This window comes from Macaca thibetana, chromosome 4 (assembly GCF_024542745.1).
Source record: "Macaca thibetana thibetana isolate TM-01 chromosome 4, ASM2454274v1, whole genome shotgun sequence".
Lineage (NCBI taxonomy): Eukaryota > Metazoa > Chordata > Mammalia > Primates > Cercopithecidae > Macaca > Macaca thibetana.
Genome location: NC_065581.1, coordinates 134,440,582 through 134,463,727, shown reverse-complemented (window position 1 = coordinate 134,463,727; position 23,146 = coordinate 134,440,582). Strand labels below are relative to the sequence as shown.

Below are 23,146 nucleotides of genomic sequence, written 5' to 3'. Positions count from 1 at the left end.
CAGGTCAGGAGGAGAGCTTTATGTGCCTGAAAAAGGGAGATGGAGCAGATACATTGCAGACAGTTCCCCCTCTTTTTTGACATTCAGATGTTGTCCTGATCCTGCTCTTTGCCTCGGCCCACCTGCTGCCTCTGTGGGATCCTGGCAGGGCAGCCAGACAGTAGCTGAAGCAGTGAAAACACACTCTTCCCAGATCTGACAGTCACCAGCAAAGGAAATTTTTTAAGAGCGAGCTGCAGCCAGTTGGGGGTGGAGATGCCAAAATGACTTTGAGACACTGAGGTCATTCCTAGTCGTCCTTCAGATTTAAACTCAAACTTTGTTTCTCAAGTAATTGGTTAAATTTATAATAGTTCAAGTCTCCTATTTTGTTCTCTCATAGCATTTTATTTCCTTCAGAGGGCTGATCACATTTACAGTTTGTTCATTTGTTAATATTAACACCTACCTTCCTGGAGCACATCGTCTCCGCCAAGGAGGGGGGCCATGTTTGCTTTGTCTACCATGGAATCATTATCCAGCCTTACCCTACCACATTTGGGCACTCATTAAATATTTTTTGAATGCATGAATGAATCTTTCCAAATGTATCTAGTTTATTCACCTTATATGTAAGTTTATACTTTAACTTCCTAAATCTGTTTAACAAGGCTTCTCATAAAAGTTAGCCTCTGAGATGGGCAAACTTCAAAAGCTGTGTGTGTGTCTGTGTGTCCATTGTAAAAATGAATATAAAGTGCTAGGAATAAGTGATGTAATGAACTCATTTAAAAACTTATTAAAATGCCACAAGTGAAGGTAGAGTTGCTGGTAATGCTTAGAGTGTCACCAATTTTTGCCCAGTATTCCTGATTAAGAAGTGTCTGATTGATAAAACTTAGAGGCAAAAATACCCAGTGCTATTACCTTATGTTTTTATAACAGTCACTTTTCTTATTTATTATCCTATTATATCCTTAGAATAAGTCCTATGAGTTAGGAAAGGCAGATCATAGCACTGACTTGCCTAATGTCAATATAGTTTGATATCTGGCAAGATGAAAATGTAGCCTTCAGTCTTCTGACTCCTAAGTAAGAATGCTTGCAGCCTTCCCTATTTAAAAGCATTAGGAGCTAGGTGTGGTGGTGGGCACCTGTAGTCCCAGCTACTCAGGAGGCTGAAGCAGGAGAACTGCTTGAACCCGGGAGGTGAAGGTTGCAGTGGGTCGAGATCACGCCACTGCACTCCAGCCTGGGTGACAGAGGGAGACTCTGTCTCGAAAATAATAATAATAAATAATAAATAATAAAAAAACACCATTAGGGGGCCGGGCACGGTGGTTCATGCTTGTAAACCCAGCACTCCAAGGGGAGCAGATCACTTGAAGTCAGGAGTTCGAGATCAGCCTGGCCAACATGGTGAAACCCCGTCTCTACTAAAAAATACAAAAATTAGCCGGGCGTGGTGGCGGGCACCTGTAATCCAAGCTACTTGGGAGGCTGAGGCAGGGAGAATTCCTTGAACCTGGGAGATGGAGGTTGAAGTGAGCCAAGATCGTGCCACTGCACTCCGGCCTGGGTGACAGAGGGAGACTTCATCTCAAAAAAATAAAAAATAAATAAAACCATTAGGGAAATACATCTCAAAGATAAAAAAGATCTATATCCACATATAGCACAGCACATTTACTCAGGCCCCTGGATGTTTTATTTTTACTAAAATTGTTAATGATTTCTGCTTATGGCCTATTATATACACTGTGTTTAAACTAGAATCTAAGATATGAAGAGGCAGGTTGCTAGACATAAGATTAATATGGAAAAGTCAACTGTATCTCTCTGTGCTAGCAACAGCTAGAAAAGATTTGTAAGACCTCATTTGATTAAAAAACTATATAATTTTAATGAAAGACATTAAAGAATATATATACAAATAGAGACATCTTATGTTCAAGGAAAAGGAGGCAATATTAAAAAGATGTAATTCTCCCCATATTGAAGTACAGAGTAGATACAAGGCCAATTGAAGTACTGCAGGATTTAATCTTAGAACCCAGCAATCTGATTCTAAAATTTGTATGTAACAGGAAGAGCCAAGAATGAAGAAAAACAATGCTATTGGTGGTGGCGGGAGGGGGTACAGGGGGATAGAGACACACATACCATATATCAAGACCCATTATAAAGCTATAGTAATTCTGGCACTGGAGCAGGGATACACACATAGACCAATAATAATAGTGTCAGAAACACCCACACACATAAGAAATTTGATACAGGATGCTGGAGATGAGAGGGGGAAAGATAGGCTCTTCATTACAGTGCTGGAATGCTGGCTACTTATGTAGGAAACAGACTACTGTTTCTCATCATTTAGAAAAAATGATTTCAGATGGATTAAGAATATATGAAAAACAACATTAAAATTTCTACATAAAAAATATCTTTATCACCTAAGGGTATGGAAAGAACATGTCATAAAGGAAAAGCTTGATAAATTCAATAATATTAACCATATTCAACTATTTTAATAATGAAAGACAAACCAAAAGCCTGCAGATATTTGCAACATATAAAATTGACAAAGGATCAGTATGTAGAATGTATCAATAATCAATTAACAATGAAAGAAAGAATGAAAGCAAAAGCAGGCAAGAGAGGTGAACAAGCATTTAAGGTTTTGAATTTTTTGGCCATCTATATTTTCATAGAAGAGAAAACATGAATGGCTAATAACCATATGAAAAGACATTAATGAAGAAAATGGGAATTATAATCACAGCTACACATAAGTACATATTCACCAAACTAGCAAAAATTCAAAAGTCAGAGAGACAGCTGTAAAATGGTAGGAATCCTCGCCTCCTAGTGGATGCAACAGCAGGTGGCCATGCCACCCAAGGCAGAAAATATCCTGTGACCCAGCCATTCCTGTGGGTTACCTATCTATTGACTGGTCAACATACAGATTATTTTAACAACAGAAAGTAATCTTACTATGTGTTATTGTGTGATAAGACCTGCTTCTTAAAGCCCTAATAGATAATTATAAACACCCATTTCATTAAGAGTTAGTTATCACATGGAAACAGAATAATGTATCAACTAAGCCCCTACTCTTGACCATTTAGATTATTTCAATTTTTTTTTGCTAATACTAGCAAACATAATACTCTGGTTTCTCTTCAGAGTGTATAAATCTTTCCCCTTTTACTAATACTAACAAATTTACATTTATACAAATGAAGTATTAAAATGTGATAAATACCCTTGTAGGTGAATATTTGCATATATTTCTGATTATTTAAGATACATTCTTATAAGTAGTTTAATGGTAGACATGTTTAATGTAGATTGTTTTGCATCAAATTGTCCTCCATAAAATATTACTAATTTATACAGCAGTATATGTTTCCTACAGCCTTCCCAACACTATTAAAAACATAAGTTTTGCCAAATTTATAGGTAAAAACTTGTCCACTAAATTTTTAATTTGCATTGATTTAAGTAATAGTGAAGCTGGACATTTTTTGTTTATTCTTTTACTTTGCACATGGTTTACTCATTTAATTCTCTGCCCATTTTTCTACGAAAGTGTTTAAATTTTCTTAATGACACAGTAGAGTTCTTAATATATTCAGGATACTATTCCTTTCTCTGCCAAACACATTAAACTTAATCATTTATTTATCCTTTGGTTTTCTTTCTATTCGCTTAACTGAAGTATTTATTTCCATTTTTACATAGTCAAATAAATGTTTTCCTTTCTGGTTCATCTGGTTCATTCTCAGATGTATCCTTTTTCTTTTTCTTTTTTTTTTTTTTTTTTTGAGATGGAGTCTCACCTTCTGTTGCCCAGGCTAGAGTTCAGTGGTGCAATGTTGGCTCACTGCAACTTCCGCCTCCCAGGTTGAAATGACTCTCCTGCCTCCCAAGTATGGGATTACAGGCGTGCACCAACATGCCCATCTAATTTTTGTATTTTCAGTAGAGATGGGTGGAATTAACTCATCTCCCTCTTATCCCTCCTACAATAAAAATATCTCATCCAAAGAAGGGTAATAGCATCTTTCTGAAAGGGTCACTGTGAACATTAATTAATGTAACTTATACTAATGTGCTTGATAGCTAGTAAAGCAATATATGAATGTCAATCATTAGCAGCCCCTCAATAAATCAGAGTTATTGACACCACATGCAGAGATTGTATGCACTTGAGCTGATGCACTTGGGGATAACAGTCTAGAAGGTCAAATGTACCATACGAAGGAGACACTAATATGAACTTTCATTTCACATCCTTTCACAAGTTCAGGAGTACAAAGCAGTCACTAGAAAGGCCACAGACAATGAGGGCTCTCTTACCTTACTTAATCTTCCCCTTCCTCCGCCAACTCTGTTTCTTTGTGTACCACCACTCTTGTGACCGACATGTCAGGGTGCTGCTCTCTGGCTTCCCTGATCGCCTGAGCCAGTGCCTGCCAGGGACAGGACAGAGAACGGATGTGAGCTGGGGAACAGCCTCCACCTCACGATGGCAAAACATACGCACACTGATCACCTCGGACCCAACCTCAAGCCAAGAGGCACTCACTTCTTTATTTGAGGAAGCAGGAATTTTTGAAATGGGCTCACTGTCATTTTATAGACTACTTCTCATTTCCTAAATCTCCCCATCCTCCAGTCCACTTTCAGATAATGACACGTGGAGGAAACATGTTGGCTTTGAATCCCAGGCTTATTATACTCACTGTGAGATTTGCAGAAAACAGTTCTTTGGAGTTTAGTGTTCTTACCTGTATGTAACCCGAGACCAATGCTGAGTTGTAATGATCATTTTAAGGTTTTCTGTGTGAACTGAAGTAATGCTGTAAAGCATAGTGCCTGATCTAGACATTCAGGTGATACTAGCTATCACCCAATTGCCTGAAACTGCAAGGCATAGGACCAGGCCTTGCTCATCTTTATCCTCTGAGGCTCTCAGTAATTGTTTGAACTAAAATGTTTGCTGAACTAAAAGACTGCAGGAAAGATGTCTATAAACCTCTAAGACACAGAACTAAAGTGCAGTAGCAACAACATCCAATTAGTAAAGCTAAAGAACAGAGACTGACTAATCAGGTTATAAAATACAGGTCCCTATTTGATAGTTGACAAAACTGCAGGCACAAAGATTAATGGGTTTCTCAAGGCCATCCAGCCTGTGAGCAGTAGGACAGGAGCAGGGAGGACGCAGAGGACTGACTCCAGTGGTTCGTGGCTCCTTCCTTGGACCACGTGGTAAGAAAGCAAAGTTTCTCTGCGTTTTATCAGAAAGTAAACTATAAAAGTATTGCGGCACAATGGAAAGATCCTATTTTTCAGAGGAGGTAAATGCCTTTCTTAATTATTACTCATTTTGTTTTTAAAAGCATGGGTGAGAAAACAAAACACCAGAGAACAACCCTCAAAGTCTAGGAAATAATTCTAAAGGCCAGGTGCGGTGGCTCAGGCCTGTAATCCCAGCACTTTGGGTCGCCGAGGCGGGCAGATCACTTGAGGCCAGAAGTTCGAAACCAGCCTGGCCAACATGGTGAAACCCAGTTTCTACTAAAAACACCAGGCTTGGCTGGCACACGCCTGTAATCCCAGCTTGGGTGGCTGAAGCAGGAGAACTGCCTGAACCGGGAGGTGGAGGCTGCAGTGAGCCAAGATTGCACCACTGCACTCCTGCCTGGGCAACACAGTGACACTTTGTCTCAAAAAAAAAAGTCTAGGAAAGAATGCTAAAACAAAGAGAAAATTTTACTAGGACAGAGAATACCATATCTCATAAGGAAACTGCATTTGAAAAAAAGCCGTGCAATTTTTCTTTTGCTGTCACCTGCCTAAGGGGACAACTGCATTTCTTGTTTGCATGATAGTTTCTGTCAGCTGTAAGGAACCAAGCAGAAACCCTAAGCCTCGTTTCATTTAAAAAAAAAAAAAAAAAAAAAAAAAAAAAAAAAAGGAAAGCTATCAGCAAAAAAAAAAAAAAAAAGACATAATTTTTATACCACAAAACTTTTGCACAGAAACTTGGAAGACACTTGAGGGTGCTTAAATTTCCACCAGGGAAGAAACGTTTGTGAACTACCTGTGTTGTGACGAGACAGAAATGAGACACGGAACCAGCCTCCAATCTGAGCAGTAGCAGAAGTGTTTGTCAAGGGGGGAGAGTGAATGGCTGGAGGGCTAGTGTGGAGCAGGAGCAGGAGCAGGTATCTAGTTCCAGGGAAGGGCAGAGCAGCTTTTCAGCGTGTTGACTGGAATGGGAAAAGGGAAAGGAGAGGAAGCACAGGGGTGTAGTTCTACATTTTGTGTGTGTGTGTGTGTGTGTGTGTGTGTGTGTCTTCAGAGAGAAGGAGACTGGAATGATCCAAGCCATTTACTACATGTTGGTTTGTGCAGTCCACACCGGGAAAAGTCAAAGACAAGGACAAGCTCTGATGGAAGCCAAGTGTAGCTACAGACAAATGGTCAAACACTTTTGAGTATCTGGTCTACCAAGATCTGCCTACAATAAACCAGGGCAATTGTTAAAGAGAAAATGTAGATGATGCCCAAGGGAAGGCAACATATATGAAACACCCTCTTAATTCACAAAAAGGTTGGGAAAAGCAAAAACTGCTACAGTCATCTTGAAACACAATCAAAATCACTTTGTTAAAACTCCTTTCATTCCATAAGATCGGCACACAAAATTAAATACTGTAAAATGTCATTATGGCAATAATAAGGATTACGAGAAAACATCACATCTTATTGCCAAATTGAGAAATTACTTCTTAGAAAGAAACACACTGTGAAGAGCAACTGCAGTGTAGCTTACCCCTCCCTGGTATGGAGCTAAAGTGTCATGACCAGCACAGGGTGAAGAATCTGCAAAGCAAGTTTCTATAAAAGCATGCCTCTTTGATTTGCCAACACAGAAAAGATTTCTTGTTTTCTGTCTGGCCCAGTGAAAGTGTCCTTCCATTTTAAGATTCCTTTCTTTTTTTTTTAAGACAGAGTCTCGGTCTGTCACCCAGGCTGGAGTGCAGTGGTGCGATCTCGGCTCACTGCAAGCTCCGCCTCCCGGGTTCCCGCCATCCTCCTGCCTCAGCCTCCTGAGTAGCCGGGACTACAGGCACCCACCACCACGCCTGGCTAATTTTTTTGTATTTTTAGTAGAGACGGGGTTTCACCGTGTTAGCCAGGATGGTCTCCATCTCCTGACCTCGTGATCTGCCCGCCTCAGCCTCCCAAAGTGCTGAGATTACAGGCGTGAGCCACTGCGCCTGGCCTTAAGATTCCTTTTAATGTAGGCAAGGAACTGAAAAAAATGTCAATGTTATGAAGGTCCCTATATGATCAACATCGGATTTTGACAGGAAAGTGGTTTCATCATTTAATTTTAAGTAGCTCTGTCATCTCATTACATACTCTAAGGAGAAAGTAAACCCACAACAGCTTCTGGTGACAAGCATACCGAAAGCCACAATCACATTTACTCAAAAATGTTGGCCAGATGTGGTAGCTCACACCTGTAATCCCAGCACTTTGGGAGGCCGAGGTGGGTGGATCACCTGAGGTCAGGAGTTCAAGACCAGCCTGGCCAACATGGTGAAACCTCATCTCCACTAAAAATACAAAAATTAGCCGGGCGTGGTGGTGCATGCCTATAGTCTCAGTTACTCAGGGGGTTGAGGCAGGACAATAACTTGAACCCAGGAGGCGGAGGCTGCAGTGAGCTGAGATCGTGCCATTGTACTCCAGCCTGGGCACCAGAGGGAGACTCCATCTCCAAAAAAAAAAAAAAAAAAAAAGTTTATGGTATCTCACAAACATAAAAACGCGAAATTTCTGTTCTCTTCATTTGGATATCTGACCTCAGTTTTACAAAGGGCTGAAACATGACATCATATACAAAAAAGGAGATTCCCACCCTTGTAGCAACAGCAATTAAGGCTGCAGAGTCATCATGGTTTTTAAAGAGTTAGGTGTACGTGTTATTTTGGCACTTGTATTTCAAATTGTGTTTTTAATATTTGTCTTTCAGAAGCAATACTATCTAGATTTGAATTTTTTGATAAAACAGGCCAAAATATTCTTTTGCCTTTTATAACAAAATTATTTTGCCTTTTGTTATAAAAGGCAAAAGAATACACATAAGTAAAACCTAAGTACTGGAAAGGTGGCATTTTAAAGTGTGTAAAGGGCCTAGGTTCAGTGGGGAGAGGGGGTAGAAGAAACAACGGCTGGGAGAAGACCCTAGTTTGCACTTTCCACCATGCCAAAGTATGCGGGCTTGTGCCTCACATATTCTAGGAATTCAATGAGTGCTTATTGAGAAAAGTCCCAGAGAGAAAGCAGCAGGTTTGCTCCAATTTCAGGTCAGGCGAAACTCAAGACTGCTCCAGTGGACAGTAGAATAAACCCCCTCTGGAAAACTGGAGGCTTGATTCCACATAAGTCACTCATTTCCCCACGGTAAGCAGACAAGTGTACTAATACTCTCTAGGAATCTCCAGTCCTATGCCAAAATCCAGAGTCAAGGCAACCTTTTAACCTCTAATAACTCTTAAGAAAAATTTAACAGCACATTACGAATATGTAAGTCAAATCATGCTTACAAAGTCAAAAAAATTGGGAGTAATTTTCTTCTTAGGCATGAAAAAATCCATTTATCTCTGATCACATATAGGCAGCCTTTCTCTAGTGAGGAATTCTGTTCTCTAAAATGTTCTTTCCTGAGCTCAGTATTGTGTCCAAAGCTGTGTAACTATCGTTAGCTCCTACTCCCTAGCTGAGATGTCAACTGAATATTTCTTTTCCTTTTCTTCAAGTTGTTATAAAAGGAAAACAGCTTGGTCTCCTTTAAAGCTGAGTTAAAATCACTTTTTAAAAAATTCTCAGCATCACTTGGGACTGCAGTCTAAAATTAAAACTGCTCTCAAAGTCCCCAGCAGTTCCATTCATCACCTGCTCAAAGCCACGCATGCCGCCAAATTTAACATTAGAATGGAGGCATGATTCTTTTAAAAAATTTTCAGAATCAATGTAAATTTTCACCGTGTAAGAAACCTTATATTACCTCCCCTCCTCCAATAATTGCAATAGAAGAAAAGACCTGGAAGTAAATAGCTTAACTTTTCTAATGCCATAAACATACTTGAAAAGTTCCTAAAAGTAGGCATAGGTCAAGCTTAGTGGCTTTCTTCATTTTTTGGAAGCCAGTGCATTGAACTGCCATTCATTTTAAAATATTTGATCACTTGCCTTTAAACCAGGCCCACATGAATCTAATGTTTTCCAGAAATCCTCCAGATTACTTCGACCCAAAAGTGCACGTAAAGCCAGTGGGAAATAAAGAGAAATCTGTGTAGGAAAGCTTGTGTCCAGGCTGTGTCTTTACGTCCTGCTTAAGAGGTGGACTTCATCTACTAGGTACTGGGAGAAGATGTTGACACAGGTATGCGACATGATGACACATGTGAAACTTAGAAAACAAACATGGTCATTTCCAGAACTATAACTTAAATTATTTACCTGGTCATGATCAATATCTGCATCTCCTGTGATCACAATGCGTTTCTCAATTCTTGTTTCAGAAATTCCACCTTTTACAGTCTAAAGGTCATAAATGAGAAGAAGAAAAAACAGCAATCACTAAAGCACGTTTACACAGAGCAAAGAGAGATGGAGTCCACCTAGACCTGTTGATCATCGTAAGGCCACACACACACCAAGCAGCGGAAGACTGATATTCTAGAAACACTCTGAGCTTTATTTTTAAGCTCAACAGAGAATCCTATTACTAAAGTTATAGCATCCACAAGTATCCCTCAACTGAGAGCAACCTTAAAACTAATTTACCAATATTCAAGATGGCATCTGTCCCATCTTAATCTCACTTAAAATAGGACAGATATTATTTAATCCAAGTAGCTCCTTTAGGGCATTCTGTTATAATTTCCCCAGTTTCTTTATTCCTAGCTGGCCAATTTTTAAAAACGAGAGTAGGGAGAAATCAGTTATCTGCAGAATTACAAGAAATTGTAAGAATTTAGGTATCTGTTTTCGGTTTGATAAATTGTTTGATGTGATATATATTTTTTCCCCATCACAGAAGACTTCCGTATGATGTGATGGTTTTGACCGACGGATTCTGAGCATACAAATTCAGTTGCTGATTTTGTTCTTTTCATTTGGTGCAATAATTTTAAAAAGGATTTGCTTTGGTTTAAGATATGGGTGAGATTTTTGTTGAATGTTTGATTTGATGACACCCTGCATAAGTAGTCGTGCACGTGGACATGGCACATGGCTGGACAAAGGCTGAGGACCAGGCTGGAGAAGGGAGCTCCTGGGGGAACTGCCTCACAGTGTTATGGGCTCCCTGCAAGCTGAGGGTGCCTGAGGCACACTGGATGAGGCTGAGGAGATCATCTGGCTGTGACCTTCTAAATAGTCAATAAGCAAATACCACACTGTCCTGGGAAAGCACACATCCAACCTTTAAAACTGTGATAAATGTATACTCTCAGTCACAAATGACGGCATTTTACTGTAAGAAACAAGGCTTATCACTAGGCTTAATAACTGGATATGCTTTAAAGTGAGCACCAACGGTACCTTGTATTTATGTGGCATTTAAAAATTTACAAATTACTTTTGCTGTTTTTTAAATTGTCGTGGAAACATGGGTTGGGAAGGGCACAAGGGATACCTTTAAGACCTTTAGACATTTATCCAAAGTAAAAAACTGAAGCAGAAGGAAATAATGGAAAACAAGGCTGGAGTTAGCAATCTGATGACTTCAACATGCATCAGAATCACCTGGAAGCTTCTTAAGACACTTCCAAGGTTTCAGCAGGACTGGAGAGGGGCCATGCTATTTATACTTCTAACAATGCCCCGGGTGAAGCTGATGCTGCTGATCCAGGGAACACTGGTCACCCAGTGCTAAACATTTAGAGAATTATGCAGGGAGGGAGGGGGAATGCCCCAAATCAGCATACTAGCAATCTTAAATGAGGGAAATTCAACATTATCTGAACAACTTGCTGAAAATTCTGAATGATGGCCTTCATTCACTCGCTAGTCAGGAAGGCTGGTTTAATAAAAGTAGAAGCACAAGTTTGTTTTTATAAGTTATAAATTTTATTAAATTATTTATGCTTTTGTAGCTATCTTACATACAGTTATTCATAACATATTTTTACCCCCTTGTACTTTACAAAATTGCAATTTGGTTTGAATGCATTTGTCAACGGAGCCCAATTTCTTGGATACTTTAAACCAAGGCATTTTTATTCCACTGGCACTGTCTGTATCTTACTTGGAAGTGTGTATAGGAACAGAGAAACAATTCAGAAAAGATTCTGTCTGTAATGTACCATCCTCTCCATATGATCCCCTGCATTGTTTTACCTTAGTGATGTGTGTGGTTGTCGTTGTTGACACCGACTCAGATGTGATGGTTTGTGCAGTCAGTAACGTGCCCGAATCACCACCAGCCCCGCCATCAATCTTTGGATAGTTGGGGGAAAAATACAAAGTAATGCTTAACTTCCATTATGTTGTCAGAGAAGACCCCCACCCCATCGAATATGCATCTTTTAAAATCTATGTGGTTTGCGTGTTTGCAGTGGTAATTTACCGTCCACGAGAGCAGTTGGTATTTAAAACCAAGTAGAGGCAAAAGACTAGGTGCACATGGAGAAGCAAACTCAACTGTGTGAGTGGAGAAAAGAGAGGAGAATGGACATAGGAGGTGGGACTGAAAGCTACAAGGGAATTATGACAGAATTTATCTGAAGGACATTTGCAGAAGCTAGAAAATGAAACTAGAGAGCCAGGCAGAGAAGTTTCCACAGTGACCAGAAGCACTGAGTTTGTTGTTTTTTAAGCACAGGTGGGTAAAAATAGATAAACATTTTATCAGATTACCAAGCAACAGAACCTGACTAGGACAGACTGAACCTGCATGATTTGGTTATCTGCTTACCTCTAGCAGATTGTTTTTATCAACTACATTGTTCCTGTAATAGTTTGTATGTTGTGAGCATATATATAGGCAAATATTTCAATATTACACATACACATGTGCTCTCTACATATATATAAATCCCATACATATGTTAAAATAGATTTTAACTTGTTTGCTTTGATATTGAAAGATGCAGAAGATTCTAGAGTTTCCAAGGGGAAACAATGAAGCAAATTAATAGCCTAATAGTTTATGTTAAGATCACGAAACATATTTGCCTTCTGTTTCCTGTCACTGACACAAGGAAATAACTGGACGGTCCAGAGCCTTTCTGACTGTAAGAGGAAACTTCCTTCAAACTTGGGTCATGCACCTGTATTTCTTCATTCTGGCAACTTACCACAATACAGACACATGACTATTGCTCCCCCGCCGCAGCCGTTCATAAGAAACCTGTTGTGCTTATGTGGGATCAATGCACACACAGGGATGCCATACCCAAAATAATTTTCAGACAAGATTCACACATGCATGCATTAAACCTTTTAAAAAATACTCTGAGAGGTCAAGAACCTGACATCCTCCACCATGATACAATTCTACCACAGAAGGTTCATCTTCTCAGTGGAGAAAATGTTTATTTTATATTCTATTTTGAAATGATGCTTTCTCTTTTTTTTTTTTTTTGTTATTCTGAAGCTTAAACATCTTAACGCTTATTCTAAAACTTTACAGAACCAACGTGTGAAAACCTAACATCAAACACACAGATCTGATAATTATTTAGACACATGGTATCATCATTCACATATGAATGACTACATAGGGTCTTTAGAAAATAATTTCACATGAAAGAGAAGCACAGGGGTGTGTGTGTGTGTGTGTGTGTGTGTGTGTGTTATTACAAGCAAGAATGAGTTGATTGCGTTGATCTTCATGGAGTTACAGAGGGAAAGAAGCCTAAATCACATCCACAATTAGATCCAATTATTAATTGATGAATTATATCAGCTAAACTTTGCAAGACAATTTGTTTCCTAAGTGTGCACAAACATTCTTGGATATGTCAACCCAGAAATGGCTTTCAATAATATGAACAAGATTGATACTGTCTGTCCTAAATAATGATATATACAGTTCCCCTATAATTACTGGGTTACCAATTTAATTGCAGCTCTTTGTCTCACTCTAAGAGAGAAACACAGCAAATTATGTTGTTGAAGCACAGTTATAAAGTAGAGATCCAAAAAGCTACATCAAAGCCAGAAACATGTAAATGAAGAGAAGAAAGAATGAAAACACAGCCACACTAAGTGAAAAAAGAGCTTGAACAGTCCAAGTCTAGAGCTTTTGTACCTGTGGAGACTCATATGTGATGGTTTTGGTCTCAGTTTGGACAATGGGGACTTCCTTGGTGGAGATTTCTGTCCTTTGTGAGGCATCAGAAATTGTTACCATCTCTGTTTTTACCACTGGTGGCTGAGGTGGAAAAGGAAGGGAAAAATAAATTCTAGAGGTAATAAAGTAAAAGTGTTTAATGGAACCTTCACAAATAATTGTAAGAAACATATCCAAACACACACTCATGCACAAAAGAGTAAAAACAAAAATCTAAAACAAACAAAAGAAATAAAAGAAACATTTTCCTTCAAATATATATGTACACATACATACATGTGTACACAGATATGTACATACATATGAATGTGTGTATGTGTATATACACATACATGAAAAATAAGTTGACATGACGGCTTCCTTTACTATGTTACTCTTTAAGATGGTCCCAAACTACTTATATGTCAAGCCTAGTGTATAGTCACACACACACACACACACACACACACGCTCTCTCTCTCTCTCCTTGGCTTTGGGCCAGTAATAATAAATTGAAAAGAAAATAGAATGAACTATGTGAAGTGACCTGTCTCTATTTTTACCATAGTTTAAAGGACCGCATAGTTTGTGTGAAGGCTCACTGCTTTTAACTGGCATGCCAGCTAGGTAGGCTAAGATTTGTTCTTCTGCCCACAATGCCTTTTCTGCCTTATTGTTAACAGACACACCATTTTCAGAAAGGAGGTCTTCAAGTATTACTGTTTTCAATTATACTTGTCTAAAACTTGCAGTGTTTCCTCTGTATTACCTAAGTTACAATGCTCTATCTAAAATTACTCCATCAATGTTACACCAATGCTTCGAACAATTTAAAACATTAAAGGAAATATTCGACGGCTTATTAACATTGTAGCCTGCCGGGTATGCATGTTTAATATTAATGCAACACCATTAAGTATTACTACCAAAATACTGCAGTACTTTCTTTGAGAGAACATTCTCAACAGGCACAATTATTTCAAGAGGAGTAACGATATGTTAAATACGGAATAGTTCAAAGTGTTCAAAGACTCTTGAAAAATCTTCTCTAAAGTGAAAGAGAAGTTTAAAAGTAACATGGTTAAAATCCACTTGGCTATTTTAAGACAAAGTCACTTCAACATTTTCCATCCCATCGAAGAGAACAAAATAAACCTCTGTATTGCGGGCATTTAATATTAAAATCAAGAAATATTGCCAAGGAAATAAACCCTCCCTCAGCCTAACTCCCAAATGAGAGACACTGCACCTAGTGACCAAGGCTTAATCTAAGAAAAGTCTGAAAAGTTCTCTTCTTTGAAGAGAAAAGAAAAAGATACATATCTAATGTATAGATAATCCACAAAACATATAATCATCTGGCAAATATTCCAGAATTGGCATTAGGACAGAATGAGAAGAGAGGATATCCTCCTATCAAATAGCCTAGCCTCTGGCTGCCTGGAAGGAAAGAAAGGCTCTTAACAAAACCACACAACCCCTGGAATCCCACAATAGAAATCACAGTGGCATTCAAGAAATAACATTCTCATCACTGCTGGATACTGCATTCAGAGAACCACGGTAATCAGAGCCTGCTGTCATTTCTAAAACTCTGAAGTTGAAGAGTAAAAGAATGAGCCAAGAAGTCAAACCCAATCATGACATCAGGAGCACACGCACTCAGCACTGAACATTTTTTTTTCACCATTACATATACATTTTTCTAATTAAACCAAAAGGGGGAAAAAAGGCATTTAGTGTGAGGAAGCAGTGCAACTAAAGACAAAACAGTTGAAAACACCCAAAACATGCAAAGAAAAATTTAAATGTGAAAAGGGAAGGAAAAATTGATGTGGTGCTTGTAGGAAAGTTTACCCTACAGGCGTCCAGTGGCAGCAGAGAAGCTGGAACCCATGAACTGAGCTGGCAGAAAATCCACAAAGCAGTGCTTTCCCCCTTCCTCCCGTGAGAGAGAAAAATGAGATTCTTGTTGCAAAAAGCTGAAGAACTGGGAGGACAGGAGAAGAAAGGCAGGAGTTCCCCACCTGAGAAGCAGCTCTAGAGTTTGGCTCCCACCTGGAACTCCCATTTACCTCTGAACAACAAATAATTTGTGGCAAAACATCAATGTCAACATGGGACACCTCTCCGTTAACTTTCTGTGGCTCTTCCTCTGCTTCTTCTCCCATGTCTTGCTTAAGAGCGCCTTCGTGTACACTCTTCTCTCCAGGTATCTTTTGGGCACCTACATTTTCCTGGATCACTGTTTCTACTGTGATTACACTGGCACCTGCTTGTGTGACTGGGCTGGCTTCGGGCACTGCTTCCTCCCTCTCTACTACCTTGGCTGCTGGGCGGGGTTCTTCCTCCACCTCTTCTTCATACTCCTGTTCCTCCCTGATGGTGCCCTCGGTCACTCGGTGGTGGGGACGGTACTCTCCCACGTCTTCCTCCTCACTCTCACTGCTGCTGCTGCTGCTCTCAGAAGACAGGGAGGTGGAGTCTTTTTGTGTCACAGGCTCCACCTTACGAATCTCCCCAGGACCACTCCCAGGTGATATCTCTTTACCATTCATTTCTTCTGTGATTACTCTTTCGTCTTTCCCAACCTCTGCCCGCTTCTTCTCCTCCACTATATTCAGAGTCTCATGTGAACTCTGTACAAAAAAAGATGGACGAGGGAAAACAAAAATATATGAATAAATAAAAACAACGGAAACCCAAATTAACCGATGGCAGATTCATGTCATGGAGAAAAACAAAGATGATTATGATAGCTGACTGAAAGGGAAGCGGGGCAAACGTGAGGGCAATGAGAAACGTGAGGCGATGGTGTTAACATGGAAAAAGGGGAGAACCTTAACAGCATCCCTGGCTCCAGTGCAAGGCCCTTCTGACTCAGGAGCACGTGTCTGCGGAACAAAAAGCAACCGAGGACACAAAATCAATACGGTTTTACCTCAACAACCACTGAAACAAACATCTGACACTGCAAAGACAAAACAGCAAGAATCAACATCTACAGAAACCTGCTCAAGGTCACATAGAGGACAATCAAGACAAATGCCAAAGGGCTTACAAAAAGACACAAAAACAGCCAGCATCCTCCCAAAGAAGTAAAATGCTTTTATTGTACATATACCTATAAGCTCTACCTATGTAGTTAAAACAGTTTACAAAAATTGAATTATACCAAAGCTGACTCATCATTTTAAAGAAAAAAATGTAACTTTTAAAACCTAGTCAACAGTTTTGGTTTTAATCAGACTGTAAAGTCTAGCCTGGAACCCTGATTCTTAAATGAACATAGCACCAAGGAGATGGCACTTTTATTTTTTGCTGGTTTTCTTTAAAAAAAAAAAAAAAGTTTTAATTGGCAAAATTATAGTTGGCCTCAGAAGGCTATTAATGTGAAAATGTTCATTTCAGAAATGGTTATTAACATTCCAATTCGTATCATAGGTCAGCAAAGGCTACATTATACAATAGGGTGGATGTCAATGGTGGCTCCAAGCGTTTTTTCTTACAATTTAGCTCCTCTACTAGCATCTTTGAAATCTAAAATGAGTCAAGTTTATTATTTGACATGTTCACTCCTATCCCCGCAGACATCTACTTCTTGGGAGTAAATTAATTTACCCCAGTTGAGTAATATAGTACCTAAATGTTCAATAAATATCTGTTGACTGAATACATTAGTAACAAATTACTATGTTATGGTATTATTAACTAGAGTGGAAACCTTTTTGTACAGAGGAGTTTTTAAAGCTTCACATTTTTCTCACACAAAAAGTTTGCTTTACAATGATACAACTCAAACATGGCCAACTTTTTGACTTCTAGGTGGTCCTATTGCCTATGATCTAACTTAAAAATAATTCAGCTAGAGCCCGGAGCCCTGTTTATTCATGAAAGTGACTCCATTCTGGATGGAGAAGGGCGCCGCACCACTGAGCCCTCTGGATATTGTTGTGAAGTTGCCAAGGTACTGACTGGACTGGAGCCTATAACAGATAGCAGGGCTGTGTTCATCTGTCCCAGACACATGGACACCATGAGCTGAAGATCCTAACATCACACACACACGTCTCTGCAGCACTGTCAACATCTACTCACAAACTCTCTTGGACCTGCCCTATTATTCTTAAACACATGGTAAGGGCATGCTTTCATTGATCCAAATTAATACCATGTAAATCACATTACTAACAGAAGACAGTTATCGTTCCAATTTTATTGAAAACTCAAGAGGTTTTTAGATATTAAACTAAAAAAACTCTCAATCTATTTTGATAAACAGGTAACGTTTAACCGTGACTACATATAATAAAGATATCCAGTGACCAGAACATTTCTGAAACACACATTTCATTATTATTACAGGTCAGTGAATTCCTATTACTGTTATATCTTAACCTCAATGGGCTGGATAGGTTCTGCCCAAGTTCAGGGAATTCCTTAGGGTCATTCAAAAACAATTACCTCATGGTGCGTGGGAGGCACTTCAGATTTTTCCATATAAACACAATTTTAAAAATAACACGCCATCAGAGGATGCCTGAAATTTGGGGTTTTGAAAATGTCAACTCTGCAAAGCATACTTGGCTTCTATCTGGTTGAGGGTTTCCCTCTGCTTAACAGCTCAGACTCTGGAACTTAATGATTTAAATTATTCTCTGAATTTAGGCAGATTTTATTTGACCAAAGAAGCAGGAGAAACATCCAATCTATATCTTTTCTTCATGATCCAAATCAGTCATTGTTTCTTGAATGTTTCTCCCAGGAAGAATTAATTTCACCAATGAAAGCACTGGAGGGAATGGTGCCTGAATATTTAAAAAATGAAAATCTCTCTCATATGTGGCTTTTAGTAACAGCGGAAACAAAGTAAAATGCACCTCAAGCAAGTGTGAGAAGGGCGAGGAAGAAAGCTTTTCAGGAGGTGCATTAGCGCTCACAACAGCGCCCTCTGCTGTCCAAGTGGTGGCTGAAGTGAAGGTGGCTTTCATGCTATCAGAAAAGCCCTTTTCACTAAACAATATTGATGTTATCTCCTCTTCTAGGCTCTAGAGAGGTCAGAAAAGGAAGAGCAGAGAATTAGCAATAAGTCAGAACAGACAGCAGTGACCTATTGAAAGAAAGGAAAGGTTACACAAGAAAGAACAACAGAACAGCATAAAATGAAAGAAAGATGAGAATTCTGACAGATTCTGCAGCAGGCTTATGCAGAGGTTTGTGAGCGCCAGCTTTTCCACCCTGCTTGAGAATCTTTGATAGTTGCGACCTACAGAAACCAGGGAAAATTGCTTGGTTGCTCAACAACTGAGCACAACCGACCCACCCAAACGCCATTTCACATATTCTTGAGGTAGTTCCTCGGCCTTTTTCTGCACAGAATGGCCTCTTCAGTGGCCCCTACACTTGAAATGCTTATTCTTGTGTTAGAGCTTGGACAGTCCTCCCTCTCCTGCCTCCAAGACCCTTCTTTGCCCTTCTCTGCACACTCTGGTCCTTTCCAGTTTTCTAACCTCCCTGAGGCCCACTTCACAGTCTGTACTTTCTGTAAGGCCTTTCTGACCACTCCAGCTCCTACAATCTCCTCCCTCCTCCATACCACCTTAACTCTCTGTACAACAAACATTCTGACAGCGGACCACATTCGTTCCCTCAGGCATGCTAAATATGCCACAGAATAAATTACCCTGCCCCCTTTTTTTTGCAAAAAGAAACAGGTAAAGAAAAACAATTCAAAACAGGAAGACAAACTCAGTGTTGAAAGCTCAATGAGCAACGTGAAAATTATTTCTCCCTAAAAACGATGAAAGCAAATTTAACTTTGCTGTGTCTGGCTCTTAAACAATGGCTCCTAACCTGCCTGAGGGACAACTGTCCTCAGAAACTTGAAGTGTCAGTACTTAAGAGTCACCACGAAGTCCCTCATGTCAGAAGTGAGAGAATAACTCCCAATAAACCCCACTATTCAGAATTTTTTTTTTTTTTTTGGAGACAGAGTCTCACTCTGTTGCTCAGGCTGCAGTGCAGTGAAGTGATCTCGGCTCACGGCAAGCTCTACCACCCAGGTTTAAGTGATTTTCCTGCCTCAGCCTCCCCAGTAGCTGGGATTATCAGGCATGAGGCACCACACCCAGCTTATTTTTGTATTTTTAGTAAAGACGGGGTTTTGCCATGTTGGCCAGGCTGGTCTCAAACTCCTGACTTCAGGTGATCTACCCTCTTCGGCCTCCCAAAGTGCTGGGAATACAGGCGTGAGCCACCGCACCCAGCCACTATTTAGAAATCTTAAAGAAAAACAATGACACTCCAGAGGGGTCCTCTCATACTGTAAGCTAAGAAGGGTGAGGAGTGCAGACAGTCAGGTGAGGAGAGTGAGGTGAGTAGGCACTTGCAATATTCAGCAGAGAAAAAAGCTTCTGGACTGATTTAGCTTCATTACCATCTCTATGATTACACCATCCCTAGGGGAAGTGGGGATGGGTGGGGTGCCCTTCCCAGTGAGAGATCACTGGTGAGCTTAAAGAAATGCCACACATTTCATTATTCAATGATATACCTTCAAAAGTACCTTACAACTCAATGTATAAAATCTCTTAGACTCAGGAGAGAATAGTCTATGCAAATTTAAGTCATCATAATTTGTACTTACAATAGTTTTTGTTTTTATCAAAGTATTTTATTTAGTCTATTTTTTTTTCACCAGACCAAGTCTATTATCTAGTGACACAGACACAAATTAGAACCAAAGGTAAATATTTTACAAAACTCCATTCTTAAGCTGTTTATGTTTTTGCCCTAAATATCATGCTTTCCCATAGGTATGTTCAGAGTTCAACACAAGCTCTGGTCTGCCAACTGTAACTTCACTCCATTCTCATATCAGATTATAAGTGAATAGTGACAATGCTATCAATGGGTATAACTACCAATGCACTTCAGTTTATAAATAATTCACTAACCAGGTAAAAGCTTTAAGAAATTTATAATAGTTATTTACCCATCAAAGATTAAATGACTTGGTTTCCAATTTTCTGCTCTACTCTCAAAATTGTTCAAATTCAAACTACAGCCACTTTGGAAATTCATTTTTTTTTTTTTAAAGAAACTATTAATGCTTTTTTAAAAAAACTATAAAAATCCATATTATAGAAATTTAGAAAAACTGTCAAATTATATACTTATGCATAATTTTTTAAATTTTACTTTCAGTAAGAATTACAATTCAAAGATAAAGGAGAACTCCTGCAGAATTAACAGTAAAATGAAGATACGACAAAGACAGAAATTGAAAAGGTACTCCAGTAAAGTCAAAACACTCCAGTAGACAAATGCTCATATACTTTCAACTAATAGTAGTATGTTATTTGAAGAAAAAAAAAAAGATACAATGTAGGTGGTCGATAAATGTTTGTTGGGCAAACGGATGAATGGACGATTGTAATAAGAACAATCTATATGTATGTCAAAAAAGTATGTATTTTCCTGCATATATTGGAGGAAAAGAACAGAAAAACTAGTAACTTCAAGTACAGATAAACCATTTGGGGGCTTTTCCAGATTTAAATTTCACATTAACATCACTTTAATGTGACTTCTATGACAAGATATTTTATACTGTACATTCCTAAAACATGAGATGCTTCTGGAGGACAGGTTATCACAAATATGTAATATTTCAAAGCATGTGATATTAAAGTCCTCATTGTACACATGGAGTCTAATTCGCTTTGATTTCAGGCTAACCTTCAAAGTATATAAATATGTCACTTGGTTTAGCTTCATGACATTGTCTTTCTCCTTTGCAATGTTCTGAAAATATTTCATCTCAACTAGACCACAAACTCCTTATTTCTACTTATTTTGCCTCCTTCCCCAACCCCACTATGTGTTCTGATAAATACTCTCTACTAATTAATAGAATCTACTTTGTGGAAGGGAATCACTGTTTCCTTATTAATAATCTCTGCTCTCATTCACAGCCCCTATAATCTATTCCTCATCCAGTGCCAGGGGGACGCCTGTCAGACACAGGTGGGATTCTGCCACTACTCACCTTCAAACTCTCCAATGCTTTCCCATCACTCCTATTGTACAATTCCAAACTGTTAGCATGGTCTTTAAGACCGTGATATGACCTAGGGTCTAACCTCTTTGAATTTTCCTTCCTTCATGCTGCCCCATGCTCACCAGGCCCATGTCATTTGGTCTTTCAGTTCCTGTGTTGTGGCTCTTCCTTACACGTGGATACATTTTCACATGTCCACCTGGTCATCATTAAGGTTTCAACTCAAATGCCATCTCCTCCTGACCACAATGACAAAACCGTCTTCCTAATCCCCTCCTAACACGACACTGTATTTCACCTTCTTAACATTTACTTCTTAGTGTCTGAAACTTTCTAAGTACCAATTAGAAAATGTTCGAATCACTGGCCGGGTGTGGTGGCTCACGCCTGTAATCCCCAGCACTTTGGGAGACTGAAAAGGGCAGATCACGTGGTCAGGAGTCCAAGACAAGCCTGGTCAACATAGTGAAATCCCGTCTCAACTAAAAACACACAAAAAATTAGCCAGACATGGTGGCGGGCACCTGTAACCCCAGCTAGACAGGAGAGTTGCTTGAACCCAGGAGGCAGAGGTTGCAGTGAGCCGAGATGGCGCCATTGCACTCCAACCCGGGCGAAAGTGCAAGACTGCATCTCAAAAAATAAAAAAAAGGGACACTTTTCTAATTAACAATTTCCATGTCTCCTCCACTAGACTCCAAGCTCTCTAGTCCCAGCAAATAGACTGACCACCTAAGTAAAATCAGTAGAAAGAGAAGAATGAGGATGTAAAGGCAATGGAAAGCGAACTTCCTCACCAATGTCAGAAATGTCACACATGCAGGAGCAGAGAGAGAGATGAGGGGCTGCTATGGTGCATCAAAATCTTTGTTCCCATTAAAAATCTTACAAATGAAAACTCAAAAGGTTTCCATATGTAATTAGTAAACTCATAATCTAAGGTACATACGTGGTTATTTTAACAACACAGCCTGCATTTAAGTATTGTACAAACAGTGCATTTTCACATGAAATCAGTTTCCCGACTGTCAGCCACATACATCAAATTAGGAATCACTTATCACCTAAATTGGTGGATGTTTCTGTATTTCAAATTTTGACTTTTCAAGTGCTTCTGCAACATGGTATTTCTCATCCAACAATCCTATGCTTCTATACACAGGGGATTTAACTTTTTAAATGCTCAAAAATCATTTCAAAAAAATTTTAGTATGACACACAGGAAAAAAGAAATCTTATGGCTGTGGATAGAAACAAAAGGAAAAGGGGAAAAAGCAAGAGTAGATCCAAGGGTGCAAGGTGAACACCTTGTCCGTCTCCTGAGCTTTTTCTTCAACTGTCCGTGTTGTCGGCATCAGGTACTTCTCCTTCACGGATAAAATATCCTTGAAAAGATGGTCTCCTTTTCTCTATTGTTTTAAACAATAGACATAATCAACAAATAAGACACATACATTACACCTATAGCAACACAAACAGAAAACACTGACCCTGTGTGGGCCAATGACACACACCAAGAGAAGCGGCACATAATGGAAGGTGAAAGCCTTGGCATGGCATCAGACACCTCCAGAAAACACAACATTCTCGAATGGACTACTGAAATTGACATTTTTTATCATCTTCAGAAAAATCTGAAACTAAGAACTGAAGTTGTATCCAACTTCATAAGACTCTACCATGCATGTCTTAATATTTTCAAAAGTTCTGTGTTTCAGTTCAGCAATTCTTTTTGC

The 23,146-nt window shown here is 39.3% G+C and overlaps 1 protein-coding gene across 28 annotated transcripts in view; it reads right to left on the bottom strand.

The window, feature by feature from the left end:
* Positions 1–23,146, bottom strand: part of EPB41L2 (erythrocyte membrane protein band 4.1 like 2) — a 227,599-nt gene that overhangs the window by 14,566 nt on the left and 189,887 nt on the right. For 6 of the 28 annotated variants that reach the window (XM_050786325.1, XM_050786330.1, XM_050786327.1 and 3 more), the window contains 5 exons: positions 15,424–15,987; positions 13,328–13,450; positions 11,413–11,511; positions 9,529–9,609; positions 4,345–4,457 (listed from right to left, as the gene is read on the bottom strand). In XM_050786325.1, coding sequence (XP_050642282.1) covers positions 4,350–4,457; positions 9,529–9,609; positions 11,413–11,511; positions 13,328–13,450; positions 15,424–15,987 — 975 coding nt within the window. In that variant the 3' untranslated portion in view covers positions 4,345–4,349. Of the gene's footprint in view, positions 1–4,344; positions 4,458–9,528; positions 9,610–11,412; positions 11,512–13,327; positions 13,451–15,423; positions 16,243–18,228; positions 18,397–22,717; positions 22,820–23,146 lie in introns of those variants that run through there. The other 22 variants (XM_050786317.1, XM_050786319.1, XM_050786321.1 and 19 more) reach the window with 14 other exon arrangements.